Genomic DNA, 16,323 nt, shown 5'->3' with positions numbered 1-16,323 from the left:
GGGGGTGGTGGCTGGATCACTCAGGGCTTTGATCCATTTAATGTCCTGGCCCTGGGGCATCCCCCCAGCAACACCCCCCAGCCACCACGGCCCCCTCCTCGCCCGCACCCACGCTCCTCCCCGAGGAGCATGAGGCTGCAAAATAAATACGTGGGACACGGGTCAGCAGCACCAGCAGCCCCAGGGTGGGGAGGGCTCGGCCCCCTCCCCAACACGCAGCACCCCGGGGAGCCCTGCCAGGAGGTGCCCTCAGCTCAGCTTCATGCTGACAGCCACGGCACGCCGGTAGACCTCGGTGACGTTGTCGCAGCCCGCCAGGGACACGCTGCTCTCTCCCAGTGGGCTCCGGCAATGGGTCACAGTCCAGCGGCGCAGCCTGCGCCCTTCTTCCAGCTCCTCCTCTTCTTCCAGCCGGAGGAGGCTGTCGGCAGAGACGCAGCCCCGCATGCCCCTGCCACCGTGGGGGATGCGGGTGGGCAGGTCCAGCTGGTCGAAGGACTCCGTGGAGAGGATGCTATCCTCGCTCACGGCGCTGGACGGGCGGGAGCGGGGTGCCTGGGACAGAGCCACCTCGCCGAAGCCCCCGAAGCCTTGCCCAGGGAGGCCTTCTGGCTCGGGGCTGCCAGAGGAGTACTTGCCGTTGTGCTTGAGGATGCCTTTCCGGCGGGCAGGGAGGCCCTGGGGGCTCTGCTCCGGGGAGGGGGTGTCAGCAAACACGCTCCCATCAAGGTCCAAGCTCCCTGTGTCCAGGACGTCCCCGGACTCGCAGCACTCCAGGGACGAGTAATACCCCGACTCCCTCGTTGAGGGCTTTTTCAATATTCCCTTCTTGGGCACGGCCATGGGCACTGCTCTGTCACCCGTGCTGCAGGCCAGCATCCCGGAGGACAGGATCTGGGTGAGACCCACAGCACCCACCTCGCCATCCTCACCTCTCGCCTCTCCTGTGGGTGCTGCCAGTGGGGGACCAGGGCCTGGCACCTTCTGCTCACAGGAGTTTCTCTTCTTCAGGATGCCCTTGGGACGCTTGAGGATGGACTTGGAGGGGTTCTCCGGGGCCAGGGCCACCTCTTGCAGTGCATGGGAGACATCGTTCTCCTTCTTGGACTTCTTGAGGGAGCGCTGCCGCTCCAGGGCCACGCTGGGGATGTGCTGCTTCAAGAAGCATCGCACTTTGGAGCTGTTCTCCAGGAGGGGCCGGGAGGAGCGGCGAAGCCACTCTGCCACCGTGGCCAGGGGGGACTCGCTCTCCCGCAGCAGTTCTTGCTCTCCAACGGGTACTTTGTAGCCCCAGTTCACCCACCAGTGCGTGGCGATGTCCTCGATGGTGGCACGGCGCTCCGGGTTCACCATCAGCATCCAGCGGATCAGCCCGCAGGCATCTGAGGAAGAGGCGGGTCAGGCACCAAAGGGAACATGTGGAGGGGGATGCACAGGGTGGTGGGTGTCTGCTTACCTGACAGCTTCGTGGGCTCCCGGTAGTCCCCACTCGTGATCTGCTTGACCAGAGTCTTGTAGTCGTGGCCATCAAACGGCATCGTGCCATGGACCAGGATGTAGAGGAGAACACCCAGGGACCAGCTGTCCACCTGCCAGAGGGAGACACCAGCCTGGAGGGGGGCAGCAGGATTGGGCTGCCCCGGCCCCCACCCCAGCTGGGCAGGATGCCCCCACCCAGAGTCTCCACAGCAGCTCCTGGGATGGCAGCAGCCGTGGGGAGGACAGAGTGCAGGGCAGGACCAGCTCCAGCCACCTGCATCCCACCATGTCCACCCCACTGCGGCTGCCACCCACCAACCATGCAGTCCTTGGTCTTAGAGGACCCGCTACCCCAAACCACACGGGCAGGGCTCTGCCCACGATGCTCTGCCGGGAAAACACTCGGGAAAGCTCCCGAGTCCAAGCGAAGAGGCAGCCACACACCCCACCATGCAGGGATCAGGCACAACCCACCTCCGGGCCCTTGTACGGTCTCCCGTTGATGATTTCGGGGGATGCATAGAGAGGGCTGCCACAATAAGTCTGCAGAAGTTTGTCCTGCTGGTAAACGTTGGACAAGCCAAAGTCTGCAATCTGGAGAGACATGGATAACCGTTATCAAACAGCAAAGTTCCCCTTTGCAGGTGGAGCAGCGTCGCCACCTGAAGCTCTCCAGCTGCCAGCTTTGCTGAAACCAGGGCTGCCCGTGGCACCCTGGTCCTGGGTGCCTCCTGGTGCCTCCCTCTCCGCAGGGAGACCCTCCCAAGGCTGCTCCCGCCCCTCTCCCCCTCCCAGAAAGCTCGTCCCATCCACTGCAGCAGCCACCCTGCAGCTCTGCCCCTCCAGCCCCATCACGGGCACGCTGCAAAGGTGCGGTTAGCGGGAGAGCTGCCAGGCTCTCCTCCAGCTCATTCGCAGCCACACGAGGCTGCTCCAGTCCCTTCCTGCTCCGCCAAGCAGGCAAGCACTCATTATCCTCATTATGCCCGTCACCTCTCGGCGAGCAGAAGGTACAGTCCCTGCTCGCGAGCTCCCAGTTGCAAAATTACCCCTTACGGAGATAAAGCTCCGCAGCCTCTTTATCACCGACCGCACCGATTCCCGGCTGCGGCCGTGCCCTCCCTCCCCGGGCAGCTGCAGCGCTCCTGGCCAAGGTGAAAAGCATCACTCGGGGCCAGCGGAGCCGGGAGCTGCCCCGTGCCTCCCTCCGCCAGCCTGGCTGGTGCATACAGGGACCGGGACTTTCACTGGGAGAGCCCTTTCTTATCCAGCCGGTCATGCTTCGACCTGAGCGTTCAGACTTTGCCCTCTTATCAGCGGGCAGATATACATTATGGCTTTAGTAGGCAGCACCGAGACTCTGCCCTGCAGCCTCTCCCGCGCAGCTGCTGGCACAGATAGCAGGGGGCAGGTACTGGCGCCCTCCTGGCTCCTCATCTCCTGGGCAAACAACAACATGGACCGATGCCAGCGGTCCCAGAGCTGCGAGATGCTTCCCAGAGCTGCGGAGAACCACATGCCCTGGGGGGACCAGGGTGTTGTGGCCACCCCTAGCCCATCCGTGCTGGGCAGGATCCCTTGGACTGGGTGCCACCCGAAGCATGGCTAAGCTCTGCCAGCCTCTCACCTTGATGTTCCCGTTGGCATCGAGAAGGATATTCTCCAGCTTCAGGTCCCTGTGAACGATCCCGTTCTGCGCAAGGAAAGGGGAGAGCGGGGTTTAGTTTACGGCGCGTTCGAGGAAGCGAAAGTCAGGCAGCACCAGGAGGTCACTGCCGCTCACCGGCACGCAAACAGGAGACACGGTGACGGCAACCAGAGGAGCAGTAAACAACCCTGGGTGCATGGATAAGGACGAGCTGTAAACCACGTCCTGGCATGGGTGCCACCAGCTCCCTGTCCTGCTCGGAAGCCAGAGCAGGGCAGCACCCCGTGCCAGGCACCATGTTGGGCTCCCGCACCCTCCCCAACCACACACCCACCAGAGCAGCTGGTGCCAGCTCCTGCCAGGGCACAGCTCCATGCTTTGCTGGGACCTGCTGCTGCCCAGCTGAGATCCCACTTTTCTTTAGGTTCAGGAGGTGCCCTGCAACCCCCCTTCCTGCCAAGGGCACGAGGGTACTCGGGACTGAGGCACAACCAGGCACAGACTTAGAACATCCTCCAAGGAGACTCGTAGGCTTGAGGGTCCTTCCAGGGCAGGCATGGCTCATCCCACAGCCCCAGACAGGGCCCTACAGCTTTACATCCCTTTCAGGGGACAAGAAAGGTGATCGAGGGCTCAGCTTTCAGCCCCATCAGGGCATCACCCTCCAGGCAGCAGGACAGGAGTTGGTAACTCCCCGCAGGGTTAGTCAGCCGCACAACCCAGCAGCAGAAAGCCAAGGCAAGGACTTTCCAAAAGCTGCTTGGGCACTGCCCGAGGGCTGCCGCACCCTTCAGATAAGGGGCAGGATTAACCCCTCTGCTGGGAAAGGCCAACGGCCACGAGCTCCCCCCACCCCCCAGCCCAGGCTGAGCTTCCCCATTGGGCACCATGCCCAGCCCCAGACCCAGCCCTGCTGGGCACAAGGAGCTGATCCCTCTGCTCTCACACCGGGAAGGCGGTGGGAAGCGCGGTGCCAACCCACCTTGTGGCAGTAGTAGACGGCCGACACGACCTGCCGGAAGAAGTGACGCGCCTCCTGCTCCGTCAGCCGCTGCCGCTCGCTGATGTAGTCGTACAGGTCCCCCTTGCTGGCGTACTCCATCACGATGACGATCTTGCTGCTGTTCTCAAACACTGTGCGGAGACGGGAAGCCACAGGGTGTTAGAGGGGATGCTCAGGGACTTCTCGTTAGCACATGTCTTAACGAGCAGGTGGAGCCCTGACCGACACCACCACACGGCCCATTCCCTCAGTCTGCTTTGCAAAACAGAAGGTGTTGGGGTTTCTGTAGGTACCTGCAGGTTGGAGGGGGACAGCCATAGCTGCCACCTGCGTCCCGCAGTGCCACCGGGGCTGCTGGCCAAGCAGCCTCTGCAGCCACAGAACAGAGGAGAAAGGGCTCTGCCCTGCCAGGAGGTGACCAAGACGTGGTTCTTTGCTAGACAGAGCCCTGCCAAGGGGGAAAGGGACGGAGCTCCTGGCCGGCATGGCCGGGTGGCCTTTCTGCATGTTCCCATTGCTCTCAACAAGTTCAGGCTCAAGACGAGACGGAGCGTTTTCTTCCTGTTTGCAGAAAACTATCTCAATATTTTTTTGAATTCCAGCAGTCAGCATGACTCAGTCCTTGCAAACACTGCGTATGAACTGCCAATCCACTTGCTTTTGTTTAGAGGACAAAAGGATCTGGATACCTCACGTACGCCAGCAAGGTGGCGATAACCCAGGCACCGGCCACGTGCCGGCACAGCCCAGTGAACCCCAGCAGCACCAGCCCTGAGGAAAAGCACGGGGCACCCCAGGTTTGCAGCCAAGGGACTCGGCGTTTAAGCAAAGACTTGATCCAGCTGGAGATTTGCTCTAAGTCTGATCACAGCTAGGACTCCAGAGATTCCCCCTCACCCGCCACTGGGGTTGCCCCGACACCCCAGCCATAAAGCCAAGCCCAGCAGCACCAGGAGCTCTCCCAGCACTCCGCAGTTTGGTTTTCCTATGCCCCAGGGGAGGGAACGAGGAGGACTGTGGTAGTGAGATGAGCTCCTGTCTCAGGCTGAGAGCAGAGCCACAGAGATTCCCGCTGCTCCGGCACTTGCCAGTTCTTTGAACATCAACTTCCCATAGCTGGGACAAGCATCCAGCACAACCGGAGCCACACACAGCACTGGCTTTACGGGGGACACCGGCCACCAGCTCCCCTGCCACGGCACAGCCTCTTGCCGGCAGCAGCACCGAGACTTCCAGCCTCAAAAACTTTTGGAGCCGGCTTCCCTTCCCGGGTGGGAGGGGAAGCGGCTATTTCTGGAGCAGGTACTTCCCCTTGCCGCTGCTCGGCACGCAGGCGGGGGAGTGTGGTGGGGAAACCACAGCCCGGCAGCATCTGCTCTCCCTGCCAGCGCTGAGTCACCAGCACGGCACAGGCAACGGCAAACAGCTTCTGCTCTCAACGAGCAGTGGGAGGAGAGGGGTGAGAGCCAGCCCTGCTGCCACAGAGCCTGCTCCGGCACCCAGCCCGGGGGGGGGGTGCTCCGCTCCGGGATGCTGCTGGGGAGGGGAGAGGAGAGGAGGGCTCACCTTCGTGGACAGCGATGATGTGGGGGTGGTTGAGGGAGGACATGATCTCAATCTCTCTCCGGATATGGACAAGGTCCTGCTCATCCTTGATTTTGTCTTTCCGGATGGACTTGATGGCCACCTGTGGATGAGCACATGCACAGAGGGTCACCCGGCTGTCGGGGCCAGGAGCATCGCAGCTGCCCAAAGCCTTCTGCAGAGCAAGAAACCCACCCCTGTCTTTTGGGAAGGGGCTCAACGTGCAAGAGACCAACAGCCAGGCTTCCTCCCTGGGCATGCTGTATCCGAGCCACGCTGCACAGCTCCAACGAATCAACTACAATGAAAGTGAACTTTATCAGTTGGGTTTTTATACTTTCCAAGCCCTGTCGCTGTGCACAAGGGAGAAGCTCCCCCACCATCCCCCAAGGGAAACCTGCTGCTATCTCCCACCGGAGGAGCTCCCCAAGCCTTGTCCCGCAGGCAGCACAGCTCTGCTCCACGCTGATGTGCTGTGGCTTACAGGAATCGTGTCCCAGGCTACAGCCACCGCTGGACGGCAGCCAGCCAAAGGAATGTGACCTGCACACATGACTTGGAAGATAAAAACAACAACATCTTCTTGGGGTCATGAAAATGAAAAAAAAAAAAAAAACCAACCCTCCAGGTTTTGTTTTCCTCACAAATACTTCTTTCAAGGAACTGATTATGTAGAAGTAAGAGAAAGTTTGGTATTAAAGAATAGATCCCTCCTAGGCACAGGACTGTGCTCCTGCACCAATGATGCTTTCCAGGCTTTCACTTGGATTTTCAAGTTATCCTCTACAAGGAAATTGAAAGGGGAGGAGAAAGAAGAGTAAGTGTTGGAGAATAGACGCCTTCTAATCCTCTTTCAAAGGGGCTGGGGAGAGACAATGTGCTCCTAGGGTTGCATTTACAACTGAATCCAGCAGAACCTCTTTTTTTGTAGCAGACAAGAATGCGGAACAGCATTAATCCTGTAAAGGGACCCCTGCACCAGTCTCCCAGCAACGGGAGAGGGGCCACGGACACCCGCCAGCCCAGAAGCAATGCTCATAGCTACGCTGCACAGGGACCCTCCTCCGCCTTCGGCTGCGTGGGATGGATGCTGGGCCTCGTCACCTTCTGATTTAGGGGATTCGGAAACCTCTCTCCTCAAGACCTGGCCCACCAGGCAGCAAAAGGCTCGGAGCAAGTTTGCAACCCTTGCCACGCAAGGTCCGTCGCACCGCAGCGACTCACCAGATGCTAAAGCAGCGAGATCTCCGCTGCCACATCAGTGTCTCCATGGGAGAAGGATGGGCCAATTCTAATTCCCACAGCTCAGATGGGCACAAGAGAGATGGCCAGTGGAGGCCGTTTGGCCCCAGATCACATCCCTGCTGCACTGGGCCACTTCAGGCCAGGGGTTGCCCCCGTTCACTGCAGAAACATTGTGCCTGCACCAGCCCCAAAGGCTGAAGCAACCAAGCAGAATGGACTCTGGCCAAGGGAAGTTCCATAACCCAGGCCCAAGTTTCTGCAGAAAGCAATACTGAAGGCACTTAATAGCTTCTCGAAAGCCAGGTATTCTTTTCCCTGACCTTTGTGCTAGGTTAACAGGTTAAAGTTTAACAATTTTTTGCTCCAGTCCCTGATTACCTGACCCCCGCAAAGCCTTTATGCAGCGAGTTAGCCTGCTCCTGCCTTTCCAAATTCCTGTTGACTTACTCTATTCATCTCCCCATTAAAGCTCAACATCCAGCCCAGCAGCCTCAGCATTTCAGGATGCATGCAGCCCATTTGCTTGCTGAACAAGATGCTCACGCACACACACTACTGAGCCAGGGCTCAGGGCAAGATCCACCATCCATAAGAAGACCAAGTGGCTCCAGGCTGCCAGCGTGGGAAGCCTCAGGAAACGCCACTGGCTGTATTCAAGTGTGCCAGAGAACACCCTCGCCCACAGGCCTGGTGGTTAGTGACCTCCAAGGCAGACACGAGTCACAGCTGCAGCAGCCAGCAGGTTTACTGCACTGTTAGAGCCCCAGGGCTCTCCTTGCCCAGCACTGCCCACGTTAATGGTTGGGCACAGCAAGGGTACAACATTGTTAGGGACCACATCTCACACAACCACCCAGGGTGGGATGATTTATCTGCCTGTCAAGACCTGCTGGGGAGGTTAATTCCTTGGCCATCTCATCCCTCCGTAGGGGTGCTGAGAAGCAGCTTTGTTCCAAAACATCCCCTGGCTAGGAGGGCTGACAGCAGAGGATCTCCCCCTGAGACAGAAAAGGCCGTGCCTCGCCACACTGGAGATGGGGACCAGCAGCTTCAGGGACAGACCCTGCCACAGCATACACGCTGCCTCCACCATCAAAGCTATGAGAAGAATCTCCTGCAGGAAACAGCCCCAAGAAGTCCCGCTGCAGGAGCCTAGAGAACTTGAGAGTGCTTTCCAAATCAAAAAGGCTTTAATTAAAAGTTTTTTGGGGGCAGAACAGGTATTTTCAGCAGCTGTTGAAAGATGCATTAAGCTACAACCCCAGGCAGCACTTTAGAAGTTGTTCCAGAGTGCAAGTGCAGCATTTCATGCTCCATGAAATATGGATTACAACCCACTACGGAAGAGTCTGGGGTTTGCCCCTTACTGGAGATCAAAAGAGTCTTTGCTGCTTTGGAATATTCCAGGTGCTGCCTTTCCCTTGACACCACACAAGCCCACAAATGCATTTCTAACACTTCAAGCGAGTCCCACAGGAGGTCCCTCTTTCTATTTGACTTGGCTGCAGGCCAGGGCTTGGGAACCAGGCTGGGAGAAACACCAGGCTGGAAGCAAAAAAGGCCAGATGCTGCCATGCAAACAGGTGCAGGAGCCAGTATGCACCACCATGGCACACGTTATTGAATCTTCGAACCAATAAGTACAGCAGAAAAAGAAAAGAAATAAAAGAAAAGGAACCAACAACTCTCTCCCCACCTGCTTGGAATTTCAGGCACACAACAATTTTCCAAGGACTGGGAAGGGCACTCAGCAGAAGTACCCACCAAAAGGCGTGAGTGTTATTTCACCTAAAGGATTTCTAACCAGAAAACCAGATTTTAAGACAAAGAACGTTCCTCGAAGTTCCCAGAAGTCCTTTGGCTGTAGGAGTCTGGTCTTCCCTGCAGCCTACCACCTGATTAGACACACTTTGCTCTGAGTTACATCCAGGTAGGCTGGTTAAAATTCAGAAGAAAAAAGAAAGCTAGGCAGTAAAATGAGATGGTTCAATATTCAGTGCATCTGACAGAGGCAGTTTCTGATAAGCCAGGGGCAAAAACCAGGCATGGAGCTGCTCCAGCTTTACAGCCTCAGCCAGTAACGTCGGATCCGCACAGCCCACGAGGGGTAAGTGGTGGAGGCAGCAGTACCTGCTCTCACACCTCAGTGTTTAGGAAGTGAAAGCCACTTAGAGAAAGAGCAAATAACAACCCAGCTCAGGATAAGCCCAAAGATTAAACAGGTCCGGAAATGCTGAGTGCTACAAGAAAGAATTCATGGGAAGAGGAGAGATTTGTGGTTAAACCTCCTGCTCCTACAGGGCCAGCTCACTGAGGTACTAGTTAGCTGAGCCTTTGACTATCTCCAGTATTTATTGAGGAGTCACTGGCCTGTGTATTTAATTTGCATTATAATAGACCAATGCTGCTAGAGTCCCTGTCCCAAGGGGCTTCCACAGATAGGTAAGTTTTCCAGCAGCGCAGAGATTCCCTGCGCGAGCTTCGTTAGGTGCAGACAGGGAAAGGCAAGTCTTCTCGCCCATCCCGAGGGGAGAGATCCTTCCAGGTCTGTGGGTGGAAGCTGCATTTCAAGGCCCTGATTATGCAGCAAAACAGCAGCTTCTTCAGAATCAGATAGGCTAATGGAAATGGCAGATCTGACTTAATGAAGAGCTGCCGTGTTACACAAGAAAACCTCCCAGATTTACAGTTGTTTTCCTTGATGTGCCTCTGTGGCACGTTAGTGACCCAATCTCACACCCTGCTCAGCCCTCAGAGCCCTTGCTGGGCCAGTCTGGCCGCTCACGGGTGGACCCTCATTGCTCACCCACGGTCTCAAGATGGGCTGGTGTGCAAGTGCCTTTCTTGGGTCCCATCCCACACCGCAGGGTGCTTGGGACTCAACAGGGGCAGGGAAATCACAGACAAGTTTGCCCTTTAACCCTTGCAGATTCCTGAAGGACAGGGCTGCCAGGACAGCAGCATCCTGCTTCCCTGGGGGTGAGGGCCCCCATCTCTCCCCACACACTTCCAGCACGCTGGATCACCGTGCTCCGGGTTGAGCCGTGCATCGCAGAGGCACTTGCTTCAGAGGGGTTGAGGTGTTGATCCATGGAGTCACAATTTCAATCAGACACTCGGCTTTGCTGTGTGCCCCACACCGCTGCCAAGAGGCAAAACCAGCCAAGAACCAGGGCAAGAGGAAGGGAAAAACCCTTGAGACTCAAGTGCAATGTTTGCTCTTGGCTACCGGACATCTTTCACCAGGAAGCCCGACGCGGTCAAGTGGGCGAGGGGAGCTGCAACCCCCCCGGGAGGGCCGCGAGGTCCCTCCGGGCTGCCCCCAGCACCGCTGCCCCCGCCTGCGGCACGGGCCCGGGGGCTGCAGCGCCGCAGCTTCCCCGCACGCTGCGCCGGGAGCGGGGCCGGGCGAGGGCTGCGCCTTCCCGGTGACCGGCTGGGGATGCACCGGGGCGACGCTGCTCCGAGCGGGGGGATGCTCAGGGCCGCCGCACCGGCTCACGGCGGGGCTGCACCGGGCATGGGAGGTGGGGGGGCATCCTTACCAGTTTGCCGGAGCGCTCCCGGGCTTTCTTCACCTTCCCGTAGGCGCCCTTCCCCAGCGTCTCCAGGAACTCGTAGCGGTGCTTGAGGTTGTGCTTGTGGTGGTGCCGCTTCACCGCCTGCTTCTTCATCAGCGGCCGCGGAGACTTGATGAGCCCCTCGGCCAGCGAGGCGGCCAGCGCTGCCCCCGGCCCCGCCGCCCGCTCCATCCCGCTCTCGGCTCCGGCTCCGCCGCTCCCGGCCCGGCCGCTAAATGCGGCGGCCCCGCCGGCCGCGCCCCCCCCCGCCCATTGGCCGCGCGGCGGCGGCGGCTCCGCCCGGGAACCGGTGCGGGGGGAGCGGGGGGAAAGGGGGGGCTGCGGGGAGACCCCACGGGCGGGGGTGGGAGGGGGAGACCCGCGGGCCGCGTCGGTGCGAAGGGGGGGGGGGGGGGGGGGGGCAGGCGGCGGGGATAAGGGGGAGCCGCGGAGCAGGGTGCAGGGGGGCACCCACAAACTGGGTGCCAAGGGGGGGTGCGCGGAGGAGGTTTGGGGGGGCAGAGGCAACTCATGGATGCGGGAGAGGGGCAGGGTACAAAGGGGGCGACGCAGAGGTAGCAGGGGGTGTAAAGGGGTGTCCCACAGGTCGGGGGGAGTTAAGGACTTTCCAGAAGATGATGCAGGGAGAGACTCGCATCCAAGGCTGGGAGGTGCAGGATCAGGGCGGTGGGAGGATGCAGGGTAAAGCACCCAGCGTCCCACCCCAGGAGAGATGCAGGGACACAGGGAGACAGACGTACAGCCGGCCAGGACACATACACACAGACATGGTTTGCTGCAAGGAACCATAATGCATCCAGGACTCTCTTGGAAAAAAAAAAAAAAAAAGTATTGAGGGTAAAATCAGAGAGAGGAGAGGCCTGGGCAAGTGCAGCCTGCCCACGCTCGCCACGGCACGATGCTTTGCCCGCCCGGACACAGGCTGGAGGGAGCAGCGTGCTCCACGGCCAGAGCTGGGGATGGCTGCGGGCTGCTCAGGCGCTCCCCGCAAAAGCTTTTTGCAGACTTTTCTGGTTAACTCTGCAGCACCTTCCCGTGTGGTCTTTTTGCCCCTGTGGTAAATCTTTGTTTTGAGATATTAAAAGAATGCAATTATTTCCCAAAGCAGCCAAAACAAAAGCTCTTGCCCAGCTCTGGCATGTGTGAGGACACACCGTATTGATTGAAGAAAGAGATAGCTACAGCATTACTCATCCCCACACTCAGACCTGGATTTTCCCACCAGTTTTCCAGCAGCTCAGGGCAGGGTGAGGCAGAGCAGGGGCTCATGAGTGTCTGGGAGAGATGATCTAATCCAGTTCCGGCCCCTCTCTGCAGGCTTTGTGTCCCTAAGCACAGAGGTGGCATGGGATGGAGCTGTGCCATGGCCCAGCACCGGCTCCCAGCGTGTCATGGTCATGCCATGTCTCTATGTCAGGATGAGACCCAGGCAGGCATCACAGTCTCCTGGCTGGTCCTTCAAGCTGAGTATCAGAGGAATGAGATTAAAAAGGAGCTGTTGAGGACATTGGCAGGCTGGACGTAACAACAGGCACTGGAGCCCAGGCTGTGGAGACAACCACGCACCAACCTCCTGCTCATCCCCAGCTGTGACCTGCCTCGGTGCACATCAGATACCATTTCAATACAGTTAGGACACAGGTATCTTGTACTGCCATGGTCCCTAATTTTTATTCCCAGTGGCTGTGTGGCATCTCTGTTCCTCACAAGATGGCAGGGATGAAGGACTTGCAGCTTCAGACTGGTCCTGCATCCTTTCCATCCTCAAACCTCCCCCCAGGCTGAACACACTGTAACCCACAGGCAAATCTCTCTCTCCATTTCAAAACTGGCCATCTCCCACCAGTGTGTCCAAAGAAGACAGTGCTGAAGCAGAGTTGCAATAATGAATTATTTACTGTGCAGTAACAGGAGCTGCGTTTCAGTCTGCAAGTGGCCAGCAGGGCCCATAGAGAAGATAAACAAGGCACAGATGAGATTAACTAAACTGCTGTAATTTCAATGTCAAAGCAAACAGATAGGATCCTGTTCAGGCACAGCCCAGAGATTGCGGAAGAGTTGAAGGGGGAAGGTACAAACCTACCTTGTTGCAATACACAAAGCAATTTCACTTGACTAAGATGAAAGTGTCTGTGTCTCCCAGACACCGGGAACCCACGGAGCAACGCTATGGACAGCTGCGGGATCGCTCGTGGTTTAGCCCACCGGTCCAAGAAAGCACTCGAGCATGCTTTTAAGTCTAAGCACATGTTTAATACTCCCGTTGATTTATAAGGATGCTTTCCAGAGGCTTTCCCTGGGATGAAAGGAAGCGGAGCCTTGGGTAGCTTCTCTTTCTGTTTCTACCAGATAAATTCTTTTCTGCGATTTTCTGTGTTGTGGCTTAGGTATGCTTTTGTTCTAGACTGGCTCAGGAAGCCTATTTTAATGGAAATGTCAAGGGACAAGATCTAAGTCCACTGGAATCCACTGATAAGGATCCTCTATTGTAACAGTATTGCTACTGCTTTCTCGACAGTGGGGAAATCCACTAAAATTCCCCTGCCTCCTCCAGCTGCAGCCTTAGAAATCCTAAACGGGGTTTCTCCAGCGGCAGCCCTTTGTACCGCAGGCCCTGGTGCATGTCCGCTAAAAACCAACATGAAAGTCAAGAAGGAATTTGGCTCGATGTCAGGTAAACCAGCTCAAAGTTAGTCTAATCAACTTGGTGCTTCGTCATAACGGAAGCTCTATTTACTTGCAGGCTCCTAACTTCATATTTACTTCTTTCTTATTTTTAAATAAATGCTACAGCGTAACCTCAGTGCTAAAATCATCCACGTTGCGGTTAAAACCTACAGCTCTGACGTCGGGCTCGGTGGCAACAGGCTCTATTCACCTCTGCTTGTGCACTGGTAAAGGGAGAAACTTTCCCCAGAAGACATGCTTGCAGCAGTCAACCATCTAAGAGGGAACGGGAGAGCTCTGCTAGACATTAAAATGCCAAAGATGACAAAGTTAGTGGTCTTCCAAGCTGGCAGCATTCCTCGCCTGCTGCTGGGTAGTGCTCAGACAGGTGTGAAACCCATTCCTCTTCTGAAAACAGTAAGGAAACTGGTTTTGCTCTGATCCTCCCAATTGGGTGTCCCATCCATCAGCAAAACAAGGGAAAGACATTAGCACCAATAGAAGCCTTTTGAAAAGTAATTTATGGGCTACCACATCTAATGATTACAGCAGAGGCCACCTCTACACCCTACTTCCACTGCAGCTGTGGATTACACCAGCCTGCAGTCATCATCTGTCCATCCACCCATCCGTCCATTCACCCATCCATCCACTCAGGACATACATCTGCTCTGGGTAAAGCCCAACTCATTTTTTCCAGCTTGGTAACTTCTCAGCGGGCAGATTTTATGCCCAGGCTAGTCATTTGTGAGGATCGTTTTGCAAAACCCCATTAGCCTGACAATGTTCGTGCCACGGTGCTCATGAACCCAGGTGCTACCATCTCTCCTTATCGCTGCCGCGTCGGCAGAGGCACGGTGGGAGAGCAGAGGGGAGCTCCCTGCTGCGTGGAGCTATGGAGATAAGGGATGTGCTGCAGCCAAGGATGGATCACAACTGGAGAAAGCAGAATTATTGCCTCATTCAGCTGGACTGAGTAGAAAAAAAACCAACCCAAACAAAAAGTATCTCCAAGTGGCTCTGCGTGTAGAAACGTGAGCGGTGAAGCACACCAGGGAAAGAAAAAGAGGAAAGCAAAACTGTAATTAGGAGTGACCCGGTTTGTGCGCAGCGTGCGGGCACGGCCGCGCCGGGGTGCAGCCCGTGGGGAATTACAGGCTCCCGGGTTGTATCCTGCTCACTCTGCAGCTGAAGCAGCCACAGAAGGTCCCAGGACCTCGTCTCCCTGCCGCTGGTACGGAGCAAGCCCCCCCGGGTCAGTGACACATCCCTCCTTTAATCATTATTTATGAGCTTTTTAGTCCAAACTGCGATGAACCCAGGAACCAGCCGCTTCAAAACGCGAACTTCTTTGGATTTTTAATCATCATGTTATCAGGTGATAACGTGATCTTTGTTATTGTATGGTATTTACCTTAGAAGTCACTACAGACAGGTAAGAGAGATGTGCATTTGGTCTGAATTACACTTTAATCTAAAAGTTTGTTGAATAAAAGCCAAAACAGCAACCCCCATCCAACCCAAGCCCCGTACTTCGACCACTACAATATATGTTAACCCCCATGGCTGAAGCCCCCACCAGAAAATCCCAGACCAGCAGGGGCAAAGGCTGAGCAGGGATCCAGATGCAATTTTCTCCTATACTGGTGAGTCTGGAGCAATTCTCCGTGCTTTGCTCTCCTCTCACGTACACAGCAATGGTTCACTCTAACATGCAGTTAACAGTTAATGGGATTTTGGTGCACACACCAGCAACCACGAGTCACCCACATCAAGGGGAGAAAATATTATATATATATAATAAATAAAATACATTATTATATATATTATTCTTCTATTATACTATCTTATCCAGGGTTCCCCCACCACAAATCAAACAGACTGTACAAATCAAACAACTCAGGACACCCTGCAACATGGTCCCAGGCGCTGGAAGGTCACGATGGGGAAGGTTACAGCCTGCAGCAGCATGTGGGGCTGCAGAAATGCCGGGGCATTTATAAAAAAAAAATTAGCAAACTTTCCCAAAAAAGCTGGAGCTTTTCTTTTCAGGGCAGGAAGCGTCTGTATTTCAGGGTAGTGACTCGATATCCGTTGCAGCGCCGGCGGATGCCGATGGAGTGGGTTTGTCTGCTGGCAGTGAGAGCGGGGCTGGCTGGGCTGTGACTCAGCAGCTGGTGTCCCCGCAGGGTTGGGGACCTAACGGGGCCAGGGCAGCGCACACAGTCACAGCGTACGGGGACAGCAGTGACAGGGGGGTCCCGGTGTATCCCTGTGCTGCTGCAGCTCTGGCAGCACAGAGGAGCTCTATTCCCAGCTATCCAAACAAAAAAATTAATCACTGAAGCTGCACAACAGCCTTCACACAAACTACGCCGGTGCCCCTTGGGGAAGGGTTGGTCAACTGATGGCCGAAGGGCAGCGCTGACCCCAAAGAGCATCGTCCCCCGACGGGCAGGAGCAGCTGAGCAGAACGGGGTGTTGCTGTGTGTGCTAGGGGTCCGTGGCATGGGACAGGAGTCATTTCTGCTCCACAACCAGATCTGTTAAAGCTTGTTCTAAGGAAGTTTCCTGTTTATGCAGACAAAGTCTGCTTGGGGACAATGAGCAGTGATGCTTTTTGGCAGAAGGGTCAGCACAGCCATCAGCAACAGGACGGCTGGGCGCTGCTGTGCCAGAGCAGCCACTGGTGCCGGTGCTGGAAAGCCGGGCTTTCAGTAAACATGACTTCGAGTATCGGGAGTTCAGGCGAGGACACGGCCGCAGCCAGCTCTGGGATTTGTTGAGCCCCATTAGGTAGCTGGAAAACGATGAGAGTTCAGCCGGGTTTTGGATAAAGGCGCACAGAGAACAGGCTGCAACTGCCCAGAGGGTTGGTGGGTGCAGGGCTCCTCTGAAACCCGGGGGCTGGCTGGGGCAGAAGGACCAGCCTGTAGCGTTTTGCAGCTCTCCAGAAACACGAGGAACTGACTGACATTCCTACTGAAAATTAGTAAGAAAGAATGCCACAATGCACTCTTCAAAGTTCACTGAAACATCAACCGATTTCAATGCCAAGTCTCTCTGAGCACTAATACCTATATTAAAAAAAGAAAAGATACCACAGATAATTGTCA

The 16,323-nt window shown here is 56.4% G+C and overlaps 1 protein-coding gene across 1 annotated transcript; it reads right to left on the bottom strand.

The window, feature by feature from the left end:
- Nucleotides 1-249: 249 nt before the first annotated feature.
- Nucleotides 250-10,711, bottom strand: NUAK2 (NUAK family kinase 2). The gene is made up of 7 exons (XM_086627313.1): nucleotides 10,505-10,711; nucleotides 5,697-5,817; nucleotides 4,110-4,261; nucleotides 3,107-3,172; nucleotides 1,954-2,073; nucleotides 1,457-1,589; nucleotides 250-1,382 (listed from the first exon to the last, which is right to left on the bottom strand). The coding sequence occupies exons 1-7, from the start codon at nucleotides 10,709-10,711 to the stop codon at nucleotides 250-252; spliced, it is 1,932 nt and encodes a 643-aa protein (XP_086483439.1).
- Between the last annotated feature and the right edge of the window lie 5,612 nt (nucleotides 10,712-16,323).

Source organism: Tauraco erythrolophus, chromosome 27, assembly GCF_009769465.1.
Source record: "Tauraco erythrolophus isolate bTauEry1 chromosome 27, bTauEry1.pri, whole genome shotgun sequence".
Taxonomy (NCBI): Eukaryota; Metazoa; Chordata; class Aves; order Musophagiformes; family Musophagidae; genus Tauraco; species Tauraco erythrolophus.
This window is presented reverse-complemented; position numbering and strand designations above follow the sequence as displayed.